The 18,388-nt window shown below is 43.8% G+C and overlaps 2 protein-coding genes across 2 annotated transcripts in view; one reads left to right on the forward strand and one right to left on the reverse strand.

Moving 5' to 3' along the window:
- Window positions 1–2,002: 2,002 nt before the first annotated feature.
- LOC311246827 (trace amine-associated receptor 8a-like) lies at window positions 2,003–2,609 on the forward strand (the record flags this gene model as incomplete). Its single annotated transcript, XM_084337073.1, is given in 6 exon segments — window positions 2,003–2,137; window positions 2,139–2,168; window positions 2,170–2,297; window positions 2,299–2,420; window positions 2,423–2,493; window positions 2,496–2,609. Coding segments are annotated over 6 exon segments (600 nt in total).
- A 10,870-nt stretch (window positions 2,610–13,479) lies between these two features.
- Window positions 13,480–18,388, reverse strand: part of cngb1a (cyclic nucleotide gated channel subunit beta 1a) — a gene marked incomplete at both ends in the record, with an annotated part of 64,294 nt that continues 59,385 nt past the window's right edge. Inside the window, 3 exons of the mRNA XM_084337074.1 lie at window positions 13,480–13,743; window positions 16,902–17,076; window positions 17,912–18,058. Of these exons, the coding sequence (XP_084193200.1) occupies window positions 13,480–13,743; window positions 16,902–17,076; window positions 17,912–18,058 (586 nt within the window). The remainder of the gene's footprint in view (window positions 13,744–16,901; window positions 17,077–17,911; window positions 18,059–18,388) is intronic.

Below are 18,388 nucleotides of genomic sequence, written 5' to 3' on the forward strand. Positions count from 1 at the left end.
ATAAGCTATGGCCAGAGCCTTGTCATGGTGCAGGCCCGACTACATCTTCTGTCAAAGATGATGTCGTAGTCAGAGTGCCAGAACCCCCTGCTATTCTCACGGCTAATGTCAATGGTCGTAGCACAAGCTAACAGCTAACTCAAGGCTAACTGATAGCATCAAACGAACGTTCCCAGCCGAGCGCAGCCGGCAGCTAACGTCGTAGCTAAACAGCTAACTGGCTAACAGTTAGCTCAACCAGGCTATCGCTAACCATTAGCTAATGCAAAAGCAAGCTATGCGGCTACATACAGGTGCTGACACCAGGCCACACACCGTTAGCTACTAGTAGTACTACAACAGCTAGTCGGCCAGTTTAGCTCCAGAGAGAGAGAGAGAGAGAGAGAGAGAGAGAGAGAGAGAGAGAGAGAGAGAGATGTCCACGGCGGGAATAGAATAGAGTTAATAGAATAGGTTAAAAACTCACCAAACGTCCAAGAGGATGGAGACAACCGCGTGGAGTTGACTAAGTTCATCTGCCAAACGACCATCCTCTTCATCTTGGCTGCATGCGCTGTCTCTAGGTTAGCTAACGCTAGTTAGCCTTTAGCTAAGCTAGCTACTAGCCGACATCATCATGGCTATATCCCGACTGCACCATGACAAGGCTCCGGCCATTTGTCCCGCCAGCGAGAGGCCTTTCGTCAACGTTCCTTGGTGACAATGGTGACCGACCGACTGATAATGACCGACCTCTTCGTCTTGGCTGGCATAACTAAGCATAATAGTCAAAAGCTGCACGCGCGAAATAGTCAAACGCAGCTGACTCACGCCGGCGTACTACACATGATGTAAGTAACCACTCCCTTCGTTGAAACCAATAGTATGTCTGCTGCAGAGCCCCAGAGCTCCAATAGTGAGTATGTCTGCAGACCCAGGAACAAGTCAGACACATTCTACAAACGTGTCTAATGTGAAATATATAAGCATATAAGCAAAACTAGATTTTAGGTCTTTGATGAAAAAGGGCCTCGCGGGAAGGGGGTACTCGCAAAATAAAAATAAAAATAAAAAATAAAAATAAAAAAAATAATAAATAAAAAATATTTTTTTTTTATTTTTTTTTTTTATTTTTTTGCGAGGCCCCCCTTCCCGCGAGGCCCTGTGCGACCGCACTGCTCGCACACCCCCTGAGGCGGCCCTGCCTGGAAGGAACAGAAGACCTCTGTTTTCCACACCTCCTCAACTCCTGCAGGAGGGTGCGTGTCCTGCACCCCGAGGCCATGCTCATCTACGCTGTTCTGTTCTACGCTGTTCTGTTATATATGTTCTCAATAATATTATTGAGAGATCTTCGCCTGACATGAAAAGTCAGGTTGCTTAATAATACTTAACATGTAATGATTAATAGTGCTACTACTACTAATACTACAACATTTCATGATAATTTGACTGTACTACTAATAAAAAACAATATATTCTCCCACTTCAGGCAGCTCCACACCCCCACCAGTCGCCTGCAGTCGCTGGTAATCCGGAGGTTCCCGGTTAGATTCCCGCCCTTCCTGGGCGCGTGAATATTAAAGGCAACCAACTTGGGCGGGGGGGCGCGGCCAATCAGAGAAAAGCCGAACACAAGTTGGTTGCCTTTAATATTCACGCTTCCTGGGCAGCGTGTCGAAGTGTCCTTGAGCAAGACACTTAACCCATAATTGCTCCTGATGAGCAGGTTGGTACCTTGCATGGTTGCCTCCGCTGTCGGTGTGTGAATGGGTAAAGTGTGAGGAACAAATTGTAAAGCGCTTTGGATACAAGCGCTATATAAATGCAGCCATTTACCATTTACCTACCAACCTCAGCTCTCCACAGACTGTCCTGACTCACAGACTGACTCTCCCTGGCTGTCTCAGATCTGCTGGTCGATTCTAATCACCATCACTTTAGAGAGGCCTACTGGTTTTGGGGTGTGTGTGATCTTTTTAGTGCTGTGAGTTTCATTATAATTTCTGCCTCAGTGGATACCATGGTGCTTCTATCAATAGACCGCTACGTAGCTTTTTGTTACCCTCTGCACTATGCCACAAAAATTACCCAGAGAAGAGTTCAAATCTGTTTGTGTTGGATTTGTTCTGTTTTCTACAACTGTGCGATTCTAAAATAATACCTTACACAACCAGATAGATATACTGTAAGTCCTGCTATGGAGAGTGTGAGGTGGTTATTAACTACATCTCAGGAGTCATCGACCTTGTCGTCACCTTCATCATCCCTGTTACTGCCATTGTCGTTCTCTATATGAGAGTGTTTGTGGTGGCCGTGTCAGGCGCATGCCATGCGGTCTCATGTTGTGGCCGCTCAGCCCGGTAAAGTGATTGTGATGGCTAAGAAATCAGAGAGGAAAGCAGCCAGAACTCTAGGTATTGTCATTGTTGTGTTTCTGATGTTGTCTGTCCACATTACTATCCCTCTCTGGTATTTCAGGACACCTTGAGCAACACATTTACTTTTACTTTCATATTATAGCCTGGCTTTTGTATGTGAACTCCTGTCTAAATCCCATGATCGATGCCTTTTTCTACCCCTGGTTCAGAAAAGCTATTAAACTCATTGGGTCTCATTCTCGAACGTAGTTACGACAAAATTCGTCTTAGCCAGATTTCGGCCTATTTAAGACATATTAGGGCTGGGAGTGGGAGTCCTCAAATTTTCCTGAGATCTTATTTGAGAGCAGATCCAAGAGTGCTGAGGAGCACTCTTAAATATGCTCTCAGCCCACGATCAAATCTCATGATTGATTGACTAATTTAAAACTTTATTACAACTTGACAGACTGTGTTCTCATAGTGATTCCTTCATGTTAACGCTACAGGCCTCCTTGGAATTAATTACTTGATCATAATTAAAATAAATATGACAATATTTGTACGATAAGAAATTACGCATTTTAACGCATTGAAAAATAAATAATATGGATTCATCTGATCACAGGGCAGCTGGATTAACCATATCTGAACCAGCTATTTTGGACAAATGTATAATTACTTTAATTACTCAGATATTCAAACACAATTATGCAATTATTGTGAAATGATTGAAAATAATAATAATTTAATGCCTTCTGTGGAATTTGCATTTCTTATTTGTTACACATCTGTTTTAATGATTAATTATATACATTTGAAAGAATGCAGGTCAACATGCAATGTATCCCATTGATTGGTATTGATTGAAAACTTTATTAACAGATTGCAGAATGGGTACAGTACAGTACAGCTCAATTACATAAGGGGATGCAGACCAGAGAAAGAATTTCGTCTTGTTTACATCAGGGTCCCCCATTTTCAATTCATCATAACATATATGACACACACGACACAGATAGACAGTACTGCTACATCTATACATTTATGACATACCAGATTTGCAAATACAGTACTGTTTGTGATACAAAAAGAGTCCAGAAAAGAGAGTACATTTGACGTAGAAACTGTTGGAGGAGGTTGGAGGGGTGGTAGACTTACACTGTACAAGCAAAACTGTACATTGGAATATTGACAAAACCATACTTGGTCATTTACTGTACATTGGAGGGGGTTGATATAGCTATAAACCTGCATTCCTTCAAATATATCAATTAAACTTATATTGAAATACACTATATAGCCTATACACCAACACTGAAATGACAGTGGATAAATAAATAAGAACTAAAGCTAATCGGTGGAAATAGACTGCATTAATATTCCATAACAAGTCTTGTGTGCGCCTACAAATGAACAGTAGCCTATAGGCTTATGTAATAATAAGCCATACTGCTTCATTCATTACGCCCGCCGGCCCGTAGGCTATATATTATATGTTATTCATTCATTCATTCATATACAGTACTGTGCGCGCGCGTGTGTGTGCGCGCGCGTGTGTGTGTGCGAGCGCGCTGCGGCAGGTGTGTACCGTGAGCTGTATATGATGCCAATACATTAATCTAATCTAGTTTTGATGGGCGCAAGCGTGATTATGAAACCTAGCCGCATTTCTCGGAGACGCTCTCTGATTGGCACTGACTGACGCTAGGTTTCGTAATCACGCGGCTCTCAAAGCACTTCCGCCATTCCATTTCACACAGCTGCGTCAACAGTTGCTTTATAAGGACTGTCGGGGGCGTGGTTTGTATGCAAATGAGCTGAACGGGAACACGCTTTGGAGTTTACGACATAATGCCATTCTCCAAGCAGATATCAGATCATATAATTTCTGCGACCGTTTCAGCCACTTAGCCACATATCTCCAGCACGTTCAGGACTCAGAGTGTACTTGTCATAGATTATGTCTCAGTGGTTCCAAGATAAGTCTTCCAGAATATATCTTTGAAAAATCTTCGGGAATGAGACCCATTGTCACCCTTGGTATACTGAAGTCAGACTCCTGTAAGTCCAATGTGTTTTAAGTACCCAGGCAACATTTGATGCAGTATATACTCTGCTAAACGCTCCCTAGTTCAAATGTCCATTGTTTGACTATGGCGATGTAATTTACATGCATGTAAGCAAGAGTGTCCTTGATCGTCTTAATGTTTTGTATCACTCAGCAATTAGGTTTGCTACAAATGTTGGACAGTTGGAATGAGATGCAAAATACTTTGAAAATGTTTTTGGCCAGCCAACATGGCAGATAAGATTCAAATTTACTGGCCAATGTAAAATGTAACGGCCATACAGTAGGCCTATCGTGTAATACGGTCCAAAACCATCACTATTGCCAAAGCTTCTTCCTTTCACCATAAGATCGAGGTCTCGGCTAAGAACCTTTGCAAACTGCACGCCACCATGTCCTCACTCCCTCTCCACCCTCCCCCGTTCTCTCTCTCTGCTGAAGACTTTGCGATTTTCTTCAAGAAAAAAGTGGAGAGCATCCGCAGGCGCAGCTGCTTCTCCCAACCCCCACCCATTCCAAATGCTGAATCAAGAACCTCATCCTTTACTCTGTCATCTTTCTCTCCCATTACAGATGCCAAGCCCCGACACTGGTAACATTGAACCGTTCCACTACATGCCAGCTGGACTCGATACCCTCCCCACTTGAGAATGGCGCTGCTCCGACCGGCTGCCTTTCTGTTAGCTCCGTCGAGACTGTGCTTACTTTTGTTAATTTTTATAGTTTTATTTGCACCAACTGTTGGTGCATTATATGTGTATGACCGTCAGTCACTCATTGACATTGGATTAAGGAAAACTTACCGACTGGATTGCTCTCTGGATCGGATTGCTGAACAACAACAGTGGCCAGCGGAGATCCTTTGCTGCGGCCGAGGCAAGGAAAAGGCGCGACGACGAGGTAGAAGAGCCGGCGTCCGAAACAGATTGAGATCCAAGCGACACAGAACCACATTGCCCAGCGTATTGTTGGCCAATGTGCAATCGATAGGAAACAAACTGGACGACATCAGAGCACGGATCCAATTCCAGAGGGACATTCAGGACTGCAACGTCCTCTGTTTCACAGAAACTTGGCTGTCTCCAGACGTCCCAAACCATGCAATAGAACCGGCAGATCACTTCTTAGTTCTCCGCAAGGACCGAACGGCAGAAGAATCATTACAGACGAGAGGAGGCGGCATAGCTTTCATGGTAAACAAGGAGTGGTGCGATATAGGCAACGCAAAGGAATTGTCTAACCACTGCTCCCCAGACCTGGAGTATATCACCATCAAATGCCGACCCTTCTTTCTCCCGAGGGAGCTAACGTCCATCATCATGATCGGAGTATACATTCCACCACAAGCGAACACTGGGGCAGAACTTTCAAAGCTACACGACGAGGTAAACAAACTACAGATAGCTAACGTTGCCGCTGCCATTTTGGTTCTGTGCGATTTCAACAGCGCGCTTCTTAAAACGGTGTTGCCGAATTTCTATCAGCATGTGACCTGTCCCACCAGAGGCGAGAACATATTAGACCATGTATACTCGCAATTTAAGAATGGGTACAAGTCACAGGCTCTTAGTCCATTCGGTAAGTCCGATCACGCCGCCATCTTTCTTTTGCCAAAGTATAAACAGAGTCTTAAGCGAACGCCGGTAGTATCGCGAGAGGTTAAGCGTTGGACTGTGACGTCAGAGGAGACACTCCAGGCTGCACTTGAATGCACAGACTGGAATGTATTCCGTGATAACACAGCCAATATTAACGAATACACTGAAACGGTGCTTGACTTTGTCTGTACTCTGGTAGAAGAAACAATCCCCTCTACCACAATTAGAATCTACCCAAATCAAAAGCCCTGGGTAGATAAATCCGTCCGTGAGGCTCTGAAAGTGCGCACCTCAGCCTACAACACCGGGCTTGTGACAGGCAACATGGATGAACACAAGACGGCAAGATACAACGTCAGGAGAGCAGTAATAGAGGCAAAACGGCGTTATAGGGATAAAGTTGAACTTCAGTTTGAACAGGCTGACTCTAGAGGTATGTGGCAGGGCCTCAGAACAATGACAGATTACAAAGGCACCTCCCTCAAACTGAACAGTGACATCTCCTTAGCAAATTATCTCAATACCTTCTATGCGAGGTTTGAGGCTGTGAATAACAACACCAGCCTACAAGCCACGGCAATGGGGGGGGGGGGGGTCTGCTGATGGAGACGCAGTGTTCAGGGTAACAGAGCATGAGGTGAGGCGGACCTTTAAAAAAGTGAATATCAGGAAGGCAGCAGGACCGGACGGCATCCCCGGCCGCGTCCTAAAAGTCTGTGCCGACCAACTGGCCCCGGTATTCACTGACATCTTTAACCTGTCCTTAGAACAGGCTGTCATCCCCACCTGTCTGAAGAAGTCCACCATCATCCCTGTACCCAAAAAATCTACGCCCGCTTGCCTCAACGACTACCGCCCTGTAGCTCTCACCTCCATAGCCATGAAGTGCTTTGAGAAGCTAGTGAAGGGCTACATCTGTTCCTCCCTCCCCATCAACCTGGACCCCCTGCAATTTGCATACCGCCCTAACAGGTCCACGGAGGACGCCATAGCCCATGTGCTGCACACAGCAGCATCACACCTGGACAAGAGGCAGGGGAACTATGTGAGAATGCTGTTCATCGACTACAGCTCAGCATTCAATACCATAGTCCCCTCCAAACTCATAGCCAAGCTCAGGGACCTGGGCTTGAACTATGACCTCTGCCAGTGGGTCTTGGACTTCCTGACGGGCAGACCCCAGGTGGTAAGAGCAGGCAACTGCACCTCCTCATCCATCACGCTCAACATAGGGGCCCCCCAGGGCTGTGTTCTGAGCCCCCTCCTCTACTCCCTGTACACACATGACTGCGTGGCACAGCGGAACAACAACACAATCATCAAATTTGCTGATGACACAGTAGTGGTGGGCCTGATCTCTGCCAACGACGAGAGGGCCTACCTGGAAGAGGTAGAGAATCTGTCACAGTGGTGTCAGGAGAACTGCCTCTCCCTGAACGTCAGCAAAACAAAAGAGATGATTGTGGACTTCAGGAGGTCGGGGGTCAAGGACTACAGCCCCCTCAGCATCGACGGGGCACCGGTTGAGAGAGTGAACAGTTTCAAGTACCTCGGAGCCCACATATCCGAGGACTTGACATGGACCACACACATTGACAGTGTTGTGAAGAAGGCACGACAACGCCTCTACTTCCTCAGGCGCCTAAGGAAGTTCCAAGTCAGTCAGAAGATCCTTCTACTCATGTACAATAGAGAGCATCCTGACTGGCAACATCACCTCCTGGTTTGGGAATAGCACTGCACAAGACCGTAGCAGACTACAAAGAGTGACACGTTCAGCCGAACGCACAATTGGAGGGGGGCTTCCCACCCTCCAGAACATTTACAACAAGCGGTGCAGGGGTAAGGCTAAGAGAATCATCAAGGACTCCAGCCACCCGAACAACTGCCTCTTTGAACTGCTGCGGTCAGGCAAGCGATACCGGAGTCTTAAGGTGAGCACAGAAAGACTCAGAAGAAGCTTCTATCCCCAGGCCATCAGGCTGCTCAACGAACAATAAACATTATGCAACAACCATCAAATGCACACAGCACACACACCCACACACACACACTCACTTTAAACAAACAACACACTGCAGCACCCACTCTCCACACTTTAGATCACCTAAACACACTTTATATTTATTGGTAAAGGATTTGCACTACAACTCGTACACCTTACTGTAAATTGTACCTAAATTGTACCTCATCCCATTTCTGCTTTGCACTATATAGTATTGTATATTAGTACATTGCATAGTATATTGTATATTGTATGGTAACTCAGTTACTTCTATTCTGCATCGAACATTGTACATATGTCTATACTGAACACTGTGACCTCTATTTTTACTTCTATTTTACATGCTATACTATTTTATTTCATACGTATCTTGTCTAGCACAGTCTCTGGAGCGTAACAGTAAGAAGCATTTTGTATAAAAGTATTCTGTACTTCTGTATGACAACTATTAAAGAAACTTGAAACTTGAACTCCTCCAGACCATAGCACCAGACATCCTCCCATTCGTAACGGCAACCATCAACTCCTCCCTCAACTCAGGGGTGGTTCACACCTCCCTAAAACAAGCCAGAGTCACACCCCTCATAAAAAAAACAAGCATGAACCCTACCGTCATAGACAACTATTGTCGGTAACACCTTATAATAACACTCAGTTATAAGACCTTTATAAGGTATTTGTAGATAATGAACTAATCATGAACAGACCATTTATATACATTCGTAAATTATCATTAAATCATTTATAACTATTTATTACGCGGCGTTTTAACATTCGCCAAAATGCTTGATTGTGATTGGTCAATAGCGCTCGGTTGCCCCTGACAGCGGTCAATTATTTCTCGATAATTCACCGCTGTCATGGGCAACGCGCAATAATGACCGCTGTTAGGGGCAACAGAGCGCTATTGACCAATCACAATCAAGCATTTTGATCGCAGTCACGAAAGCTAAGCATTACCATTATGCACAGCTGCACTACATCAGTGCAATCAAGTCCACACACCTGCCGGCTGCCGGCGATGACAGAGGAGCCACAGAACAACTGCGTCTGCATTTGATCTCGTCTTGTCGATGGTGTAAAATTAATTAGGTATATTGTTAGTAAGTTAGCCATGTAATAAGCGGGATAATGTATAGCTATACTTGGTCATTGTCGCAAAATAATTAACCTTCAATGCGTTGCCTCGGTGTTCCAGAACACATGTAGTGTCGGTCAATTATTTTGCGACAATGACCTCGTAGCTATACATTATTCCTTACTTGTATAACATTTACAAATTAGTTCTACATTATTTATAACTCATTATCAACATTGTTTGTACTTGATTTGTTCATCATTAAATAATGTTGTTTAATGTGTAGTAATGAAAAACGACTATACTGTACCTCCATTTATTTGTTCATGTTCAACAAATGATTTGTAAAACAATCTTAAAAGATCTATAAATCATTTGCAGATGGTATTGTGTGCCCTAATCTAAAGTGAAGACTATTCATCATTAACAAATGTCTAATAGTTTGTTTATGTGTGGACTTTTATGAATACACACGAAGCAATTACCATGTCATGTGTGCACATATTTTATATATATATATATATATATATATATATATATATATATATATATATATATATATATATATATATATATATATAGTCCTAATTCTGTCAGTTTGATGTCACAAAGAATGGTGGATACGAAAGCTGTCAACAACATTTGTAACGTGAGGAAAAATTCAACAAATAATTAACTGTATTAGACATTTGTTAATGATGAATAGTATTCACTTTAGATTATGGCATGCAATAGCCATATAGTGGAACAAACTTCCCACCAGTTAGGACAGCCAAAACCTGATCAATCTTTCGCCGTAGACTAAAAACACACTTCTTCAATCAATATCTGAAATGAATGCAAAAAAAAAACCAAAAAACCTAACCTTCTTACTGTCTTATACTATTATGCACTCTTCCTACTATAGTATACTAATGTCTTTACAGGAGCATGGTGGTGTAGTGGTTAACACTGTCGCCTCACAGCAAGAAGGTCCAGGGTTCGATTCCCGCTTGGGGACCAGGTTTCCATGATGCCAGTTACCCAGGTGGGGTATCTCCCGGGCCTTTCTGTGTGGAGTTTGCATGTTCTCCCCGTGCTCGCAAGGGTCCCCCCCCGATAAGAGAAACCCAATGGAAAAACATGCAAAAAAACAACAGATCGCTATCGCCAACGCTGTCGCGTCCGTGACGAAGACGGGCAGGAGCACTTGCTCCCGGCTGCCCTTGGGGGGAAGGACAACGGGATGGATTAAGCGCAGAGGAGTATCGCATCGGCGATCCTACAGACAATGCATGCGTGTGTGCCGCTGACATTGAGTGAATGCCAATTAAAGACCTCTGCGACAGGTCCTGCATTATTATTATTATTACTACTATGCACTCATCACTGCAGCACCCAAGTTTCAGCACTGTTTGATGAACATTGTTACCCAGTTGTAAGAGTCGTAACCTTCCTGCTGTCTTGTCATACAGAACTTGTAAGTCGCTTTGGATAAAAGCGTCAGATAAATAACTAAATGTAAATGTATAAAGAAATGCATGAAAACATGGTTAGGGGAAGTAAATCATAAGTATTTATTGGTTACAGGATTCTTCCTTTTCATTGTTAACGGCACTAATGTAGCCTACTGCAACGGAGGGCTTTGAGATTTTTTTTTAAGTAATTGCTTCTGATTTGAGATAGCAAACACTTGATTTTCAATGGTAATTTATGATGGTTTATTTTTCTCACAAATTGGGAGCAAACATTTTAGAAAGTAATTGCCACTGATTTGAGATAGCATCTAGAATTGATCCAGCACTGGTTTTGGAACTCTAAGTAATTTCATTTGAACGCTGTTTAATTTCAATGATAATTTATGACTGGGGGCAGCTGGGTGGCGCAGCGGACATTGCGCTCGTCACCAACGCAAGAGACACCGGGTTCGAATCCGGCTGTCGGCGTTGCCTCCGGCTTGGGCCGGCCGTCATACTAACTCAATTGGCAGAGTTAGCGGGTGAGAAGTCGAAGGGTGCTAGTCTGGTTGTTGTGAACAGCGACTCCTACAGGTCGGTTGGGGCGCCTGCACAGCAAAGTCAGGAAAAATGGCGGGGGCAGTGTGAGCCTCCTACACGTTACTCCTCGCCAAATGAGAGTCCGCGCTGGCAGGTGAAAAGATGTGACAGGCTGCCTCCACATGTATCGGAGGGGGCATGTGATGCAAGGCTTCTATCCTCCCTACAACCGGCCAGTGGGGGGCATATGCAAGCAACGATCAGGACGGGAGGGGGAGAATTGGCACGAGAGGTAAATTGGGATGGGGAGAAAAATCACAGAAAAAAGGAGGAGAAAAAGTAGATTAAAAAAAAATTATCATTTATGACTGTCTCATATTTCTTCTTAGAAATTGGAAGAAATATTTGAGAAAATAATTGTCGCTGATTTGAGGGAGGATATCTAGAATTAAACCAGCATTTGTTTTGGAATTCTAAGTAATTTCCATTTAACGCTATTGCATTTAACCTCTTAAGCCCCAGCCATATTTTCAGAATATTGGCCTAAAAATACATACCTAAGTAAATGGAAGATTGCTCCACTCCTACAATGTTCTTGGTATCTAGGGACATCTTTGGATCTCAGGGAATCTATTCCCATTATCAGAAATAGTGTGTCTGTTACTAGGCTTGAGTAAATTGTAATGAACCAAAGGAGAATATTAATAATTTGTATTATAATTTCTTTCTTTGACTGTGAATAACACCATGCTAACATTGACCAGACGTGAAATATCTTAGCCACTGAGCTCATTCAGCACCTTCTTGAGATCAAGTGTACAAAAAACGAAGCAAATGTACTCCTTAATCTCTTGAGCCCTAGCCCTATTTTCAGAAAATCTGCCTAAAAATACATACCTAAGTAAATGGAAGATTGCTCCACTTCTACAAGGTCCATTTGCATGTTCTTGGTATCTAGGGACATCTGTGGATCTCAGGGAATGTATTCCCAGTGTCAGAAATATTGTGTATGTTACTAGGCTTGATCAAATTGTGATGAACCAAAGGAGAATATACATTTCTCCTGAACATGACCAACTCCAAGTCGATCGGACAATCTGTGCATGTGCTGGTTGGGGAGTAGGTGTGGAAAAGTGACTATAGCTCGGCTGAGAAAGTGCAGATCGACTTGGGGTTGGTCTCTCCGTGTTCAGGACTCAGGCATATAAAGAAGTCTATTGGATCATGTCTCCAGCACCCTGACAGCCATAGCTACAACCACTTAATATCAAGGCTCTAATCAACATTCATTAATTTGATCCCCCGCTCTCTACCATGAGCTCAAAGTGTTGCAGTGGTCTATGGCAGCTCCAACGTCTGGATCCACGGACACCAATCTTCCACCACGTTTCCTTCCAGGCACAAACTGTTCGGTGGCTTTGGTTGCTCTATGTTTCACTTCTCACACCATGTGCTATTTATATTATTAATATTATTAGATGAGTGCATACAAACTGAGACTGAGCTCTGTGCTTCGACTTGTCCCTTTACTGTGCGGTTCTCGTTCTGTCACATTACAGGTCATTCAGCAGGTAAGTAAGTTAACAGCGCCCCCAGAGGTTAAGCACTACTACTACACATCACAACCACAACAGCACAAATAATTACTAGACATGAACATCGCTAGGTAAATATACAGTATTTGCCGTAATGTGAAGTGGGAGATTACTGACTTACAAAAAACGATTTAGTGGCGTATTAAAATAATTCCCCCAAAGTCTTTGAATCTACATGTCAAATTGCATTGAACCACCACTGTAACCATGCCTCCCCCGACCCTAAATCTGGGCTTGCACCTCTGCTATATCATTGCATACAGTAGGCCTACATAAAAAAGTTTCATCCAAGCCACATGCTATCATGTTCACCATACATACAACTTGTTTCTACTCTACTGAAAAAAAGATGATCAACTTCTACATTTAGCAAAGGCCATAGTGAAACTGATTGGAGCATAGCGATAGTGGCCATATTGAATAGTGTAAAGCAGCATCTGACCTGGGCCCATATTCACAAAGCTTCTCAGAGTATGAGTGCTGATCTGGGGTTAGTGACCAGGAATACTATGTCTGCATGGCCTTATTCAAACTAACAGAATGAAGCTGACTCAGTAGTTCCACTTTGTGAGGCTATGCGAATATGGGGAGTGAAGCAGTCTGAGAAACTAAAGTGTAATGATCATGTTGTCTCTTGATGACTATGTAGTGTCATTGTGTTTGTGTACAAATGTGTGTGTGTGTGTGTAATGTAATGTCACTGTGTTCTTTGAAAACTCCATATGAGGAACACAGTCTCTCATTAGGTTTTAGTGTCGCTTCACCAGCCAATCCAGTCAAATCTGTAACGTTCTCTTGTTTTTCTTATAGCATTAAATCATCCCTTTATTTCTTTGCTTGTTCCGGCCTCCTTCTCCTCCTCTTGGCTTTCTTCCATCGCTGCCTCCATCTCCTCCTGATCGTTTTGCCCGTGCTCCACACTCAGCACCTCCTCGCCGTGTTGACGGGGAGTCATACGGATGAGCAAAGTGCTGTCTGCGGTTTCAGTGATAGCATCGTCCTCGTCCGGGACCCTGGGTCGAGGGATGGGGGAGCGACGGTGCATCGGGGAGGCAGGGGGCATGGGAGAGCCTGATGAGTCCTGGGTGGAGGGAAGGCAGGAATGCGTGTTAGAAGCAAAGAATAAAAAGCAGAGAGGGCCCGGGTAAAGAAAGAGTTGACACAACTGATATCCTCAACCCCCCCCAACTGTGGTTGCAAGACATTATGTAACGGGGTCCCGGAGATTCTGTCTTATCTGACCTACCATAAACATATCTTGATCACCTATGTAGCCTATATTGCTGGTTAACCCTTGTATGGTCTTTGTTTTTTCGTCACACCTAGGGTCTTCGGATCAATTTGACCCGGCTCATGTTCAACCATTCTAAAGTAGTTATAAACCCAAAAAGTCCTACTTATCATAATTTTTTCTTCATTACTGAAAGATATGATTTTTTTTTTCTTTTTTTTTTTACTTTCTTTTTTAGCGTTTATCGCTTTTTCTGGTCAAGCATGACCGACAGAAACAGGTTGAATGGGATATAGAGTAGGGGAAGACACTCTGAGAAAATACGGCGGGTCCGGGAATCAAACTCGTGTACCCCAGATCCGTGACGAGCACGGTTGTCCCCGACGCAGAAATAGCGCCGAGGTACGCGGTGAGCTACTGGAGCTCCCCCGATATGACTTGTTTTCATATGGTTATAACAGAAAGTACGTAGGTAAACACAACTATATCATGATCATAATCAGTTTTATGCACATGAGTCTCCCGAACAATTTTAAACCAAGCCCGAGTCGATCAGAGCTTCCTACACTGAGATATTATGGTCACTTTTCCGCACCCACCCTTACCGGTGAATGCGGCATGCCTCCACGGATTTGAGGGGGTATTATGTGGTGCGCGAAAGTTACCAAAGCGTAGGAAGCTCTGATCGACTCTGGGCTTGGTTTTCTGTGTTCAGGGGACTCATGTGCACAAAACCTGATTATGATCATGTCTCTACCACAACGACAACTTATAACCATGCTCATGTTTCCAAAGACCAGCGGTCGGATGGCATAGCGGAGATTGCGCTCGTCACCAATGCAAGAGGCTGCGGTCTCGACTAACTCGTTTGGCTGAGTTAGCGGGAGGGAAGTCGAGGGTGGTAATCTGGCGTTGTGGACAGCGCAGGTCAAGTCTGGGCACAGGAAATAGTGAAGGCAGCGTGACCTCCCACGCGTTACGCTTCACCAATGAGAGTCCTCGCTGCCAGGTGAAAAAAGAGCCACTGGCTGTCTCCACATGTGTCGGAGGAAGCGTGTGGTAGACTTCAGGGTTCCCTTGTACTGACCAGTAGGAGGAACATCCGCACAACAACCAGGTAGGGGAGGGGGGGAATTGGCATAACGACTAAATTGGGATGGGGAGAAAAAATAGAAAATCAGGCGGAGAAAAAGCGGAGAAAAAAAAAATGTTTCCAAAGACCAGCGATGGAGCAGGCGCTCGTGCACACACATAAAGGGAGAATGGCAATTTACAAGGCTTTGCTCCCCTTTGCGTAATTCACTCACAGCTCGGGCTGTCGTTGTGGTAGATACATGATCATAATCAGGTTTCTATGCACATGAGTCTCCTGAACAATTTAAAACCAAGCCTGAGTCGATCAGAGCTTCCTACGCTGATATTATTGTCACTTTTCCACCTGATGCACACTGTCTTTATGCTACGGAGATATACACGTCCATTGTCTCAAAATGGATTTGGTAGCTGTCATTTCTGCGCGTCTGTCTTCGACACCTGAGACTGAAAGTACTCAGCCCCTCCCCTACGACACAACTGTCTGTACTAGTTCTTTAGACAGAAAGTGAAATTATACAGCCGGACAAGTTAACAATAATTAATACATTTACAAGTCGTATTAAATTGAGCAAATAAGGAAACAGAAATGTCAAAGCACTAGAAATTGCGAATATCAAATTTTTTACCTATTTCTGAATCGCACAACGTTTTCGGCATTTCTGAAGAATCTTGTCCGCAGAGATGAGGCGGCCTAGACCGTGCCACATCATTATTGTAAACCCGCCTACAGGCTTGGCAACCTCAGAGGGTTAAATGGAAATCGCCGTGGGTATGATTTGAGCTTCACGTGCGTGAGTTCTTCACATGCACGAAAAACACATTTCCCATCCCATAATAATTGTGTGTCCCACTTCTCAAACTAAAGTTTCGCCATTAATCTCACCCCTGGAGCAGGTAAGTGTTCACTGTCTTGCTCAAGGTCACTTCAACAGGTTGTCACAACACATTGGCTATCACAGGGGATTGAACCTGTGACCTTTCAGTAATGTGAAAGTCTCTCTAACGACCAGGTCACCCTGCCAAGCCCCTGTTAATTTCCAACCCCCCATGTTGTACAAAGCAAAAGAGGAGCCTATTTTTGACAGGCTTAACATCAAAATAGGTGGCAAAAACCGCAGCACATTCTACCCTTGCTGGCACCTTTGGTGCTGACAGATTTTGAACTCTGTTGCCTATACTCAATCCATATATATATATATATATATATATATATATATATATATATATATATATATATATATATATATATATATATATATATATATATATATATATATATATATATATATATATATATATATATATATATATATATATATATATATTTTACCTTTATTTAGCCAGATAAAACATTAAGAACAGGTTTCTTATTTACAATGTCGATCTGGTCCATATATATATACTGCCTAGTGCCTACACTGCCTACAACTGTCTGTACTCATAACTACCTACCTCAATCTATAGGCTATCTATATACTGTAACACAATATGAATGCAATAAAATATACATTTATCTATATCTGAATATATATATATGTATATATAGTTACTATATATAGTAACTATACAGTATATAGTTATACCACTGGCTTGTATGTTGTACTACCATTGTGTATTCATACTTGTACAACTGTATAATAACACTGTACACACATTAGCTTAGCATATTTACTTCATAGCTTTGTCATATATACTCCACATATTCACAAGTTACACTATATACTACTACGCACTTTACTGCTACTTTGCACTCTGGTTAGATACCAACTTAATTTGGTTGTACATTGTACTTGTACTTGTACTTGTGCAATGACATAACATCTAATCTAATCTAATCTAATCTCCTGTTCATAGCCAAGATGGTGGACTCTAGGTCAGGTTCCCATTCAAGTGCAAGGTGCTATATGATTTACCTCTTGTAAAGTGTTGTAGGGTTTTTTAAGCAAGGTGAAGGTTCCCTTGAGGCCTGCTTGATCGGTAACATCCAGTGCTGCCTTGAACATTTTGGGGGTTTCTGGTCTGGGCTCGATGATGTGGACCACCTCCCTCTCCCTCTTCTCATCTGCCGTAAGCCCAGTCAGCATCTGCCTGCAGATAGCAGGGGGACAGCACCAAGATGGTTGGCTCAAAAGACCACATCTACAGAATGCACACCAGGCAACGTATGGCTAATGCTGGGGAACCAATCGGTTTGAAACATGAATCATGACTGTGAATTCATAGGAACACATACTGTATGTGCATGTGCATACGCACATACACATACGTACATACATACAAACAAACACATATACTGGAGCACAGCTCACAGATGTATGTGTTACAACTTGGCAAGTAGACCACAGGTACTCAGCACATTTACATGTACACGCTAAACCCCACAACATACACACATGTACACAACAGATCCATACCACAACAGATACATACCACTACACACATGCTTCTACTGTGCTGTAGCAGTAGTGCACTGAATCCACTGAGATAATTCAGGGCAGAGTGACCGGCAGGAGGATCATGTGACTCCATCACACCCTATCCCCTGTCTAGCTGTCAGATAACATAATCAGGAACTAATAATGGCCCCAGTCAGCAGCTTAAGCTGCTCCTAATCCTGATCGGGGCAGAGGGAAGCAGCAGGACACAGAGACATAGAAATCAGCTAGGTAGATACAGGTAGATAGCGGAGGGAGGTGGAAGAGCCTAACGAATCCCTGTGTCATTTACTGTTTCATCTGAACCATCACGTTACTCACACCCCTGAGACTGTTGGTACAAAGCGCTATGTAGGTTGCCTGTAGTTTTTGCCCTGTGTATATGTTTATATGTGTGCGTGTGTTTATGTAGAAACAACCAGCCTCCCCATCCCCAGATCATGGCCCCTGGGCCAAGCTGTGGGTTGGGGACAGGGGCGTCCCCTCACTTGGCCTTCTTGCGGAGGATCTTCTGGGACTCTGGGTAGTGCACCAGGATGTCCGCCAGGTCCTTTTTATCCAGGATGAAGAGGTTGGCGAAGCCGCGGGCCTTCACATTAGCTGTACGCCTGTTCCCTCCACCCCCTGAAAGCAAACTGCACAATCACAGGAAAGAAGACTTGTTACCCTTGCTAGTCAGATAACTTACTGTACATGCACATCCAGAATAAATGAAGTTAAAACCTCTTAAAGTTCGACGGCCCTCATACGGGCCGCCACACCCTTGCGTGCAACGTGCCGGGCTGCGTTTCTCCCTATCATTCAATACATTGTTGGAAAGTTGAATTTGCCGCCTTTCGATCGTCACCACACTCAACCTATTGTGTGCTTCGGGTCTCGAGTTACAAGACGAAATATCCAGCAAGCGTCATTTGACAAGCCATTCCGACGAGTGACCACATCCGGTTGTAAACGGCCCTGAACTG

This window comes from Notolepis coatsorum (genome assembly GCF_963971535.1).
Source record: "Notolepis coatsorum genome assembly, chromosome: 20".
Lineage (NCBI taxonomy): Eukaryota > Metazoa > Chordata > Actinopteri > Aulopiformes > Paralepididae > Notolepis > Notolepis coatsorum.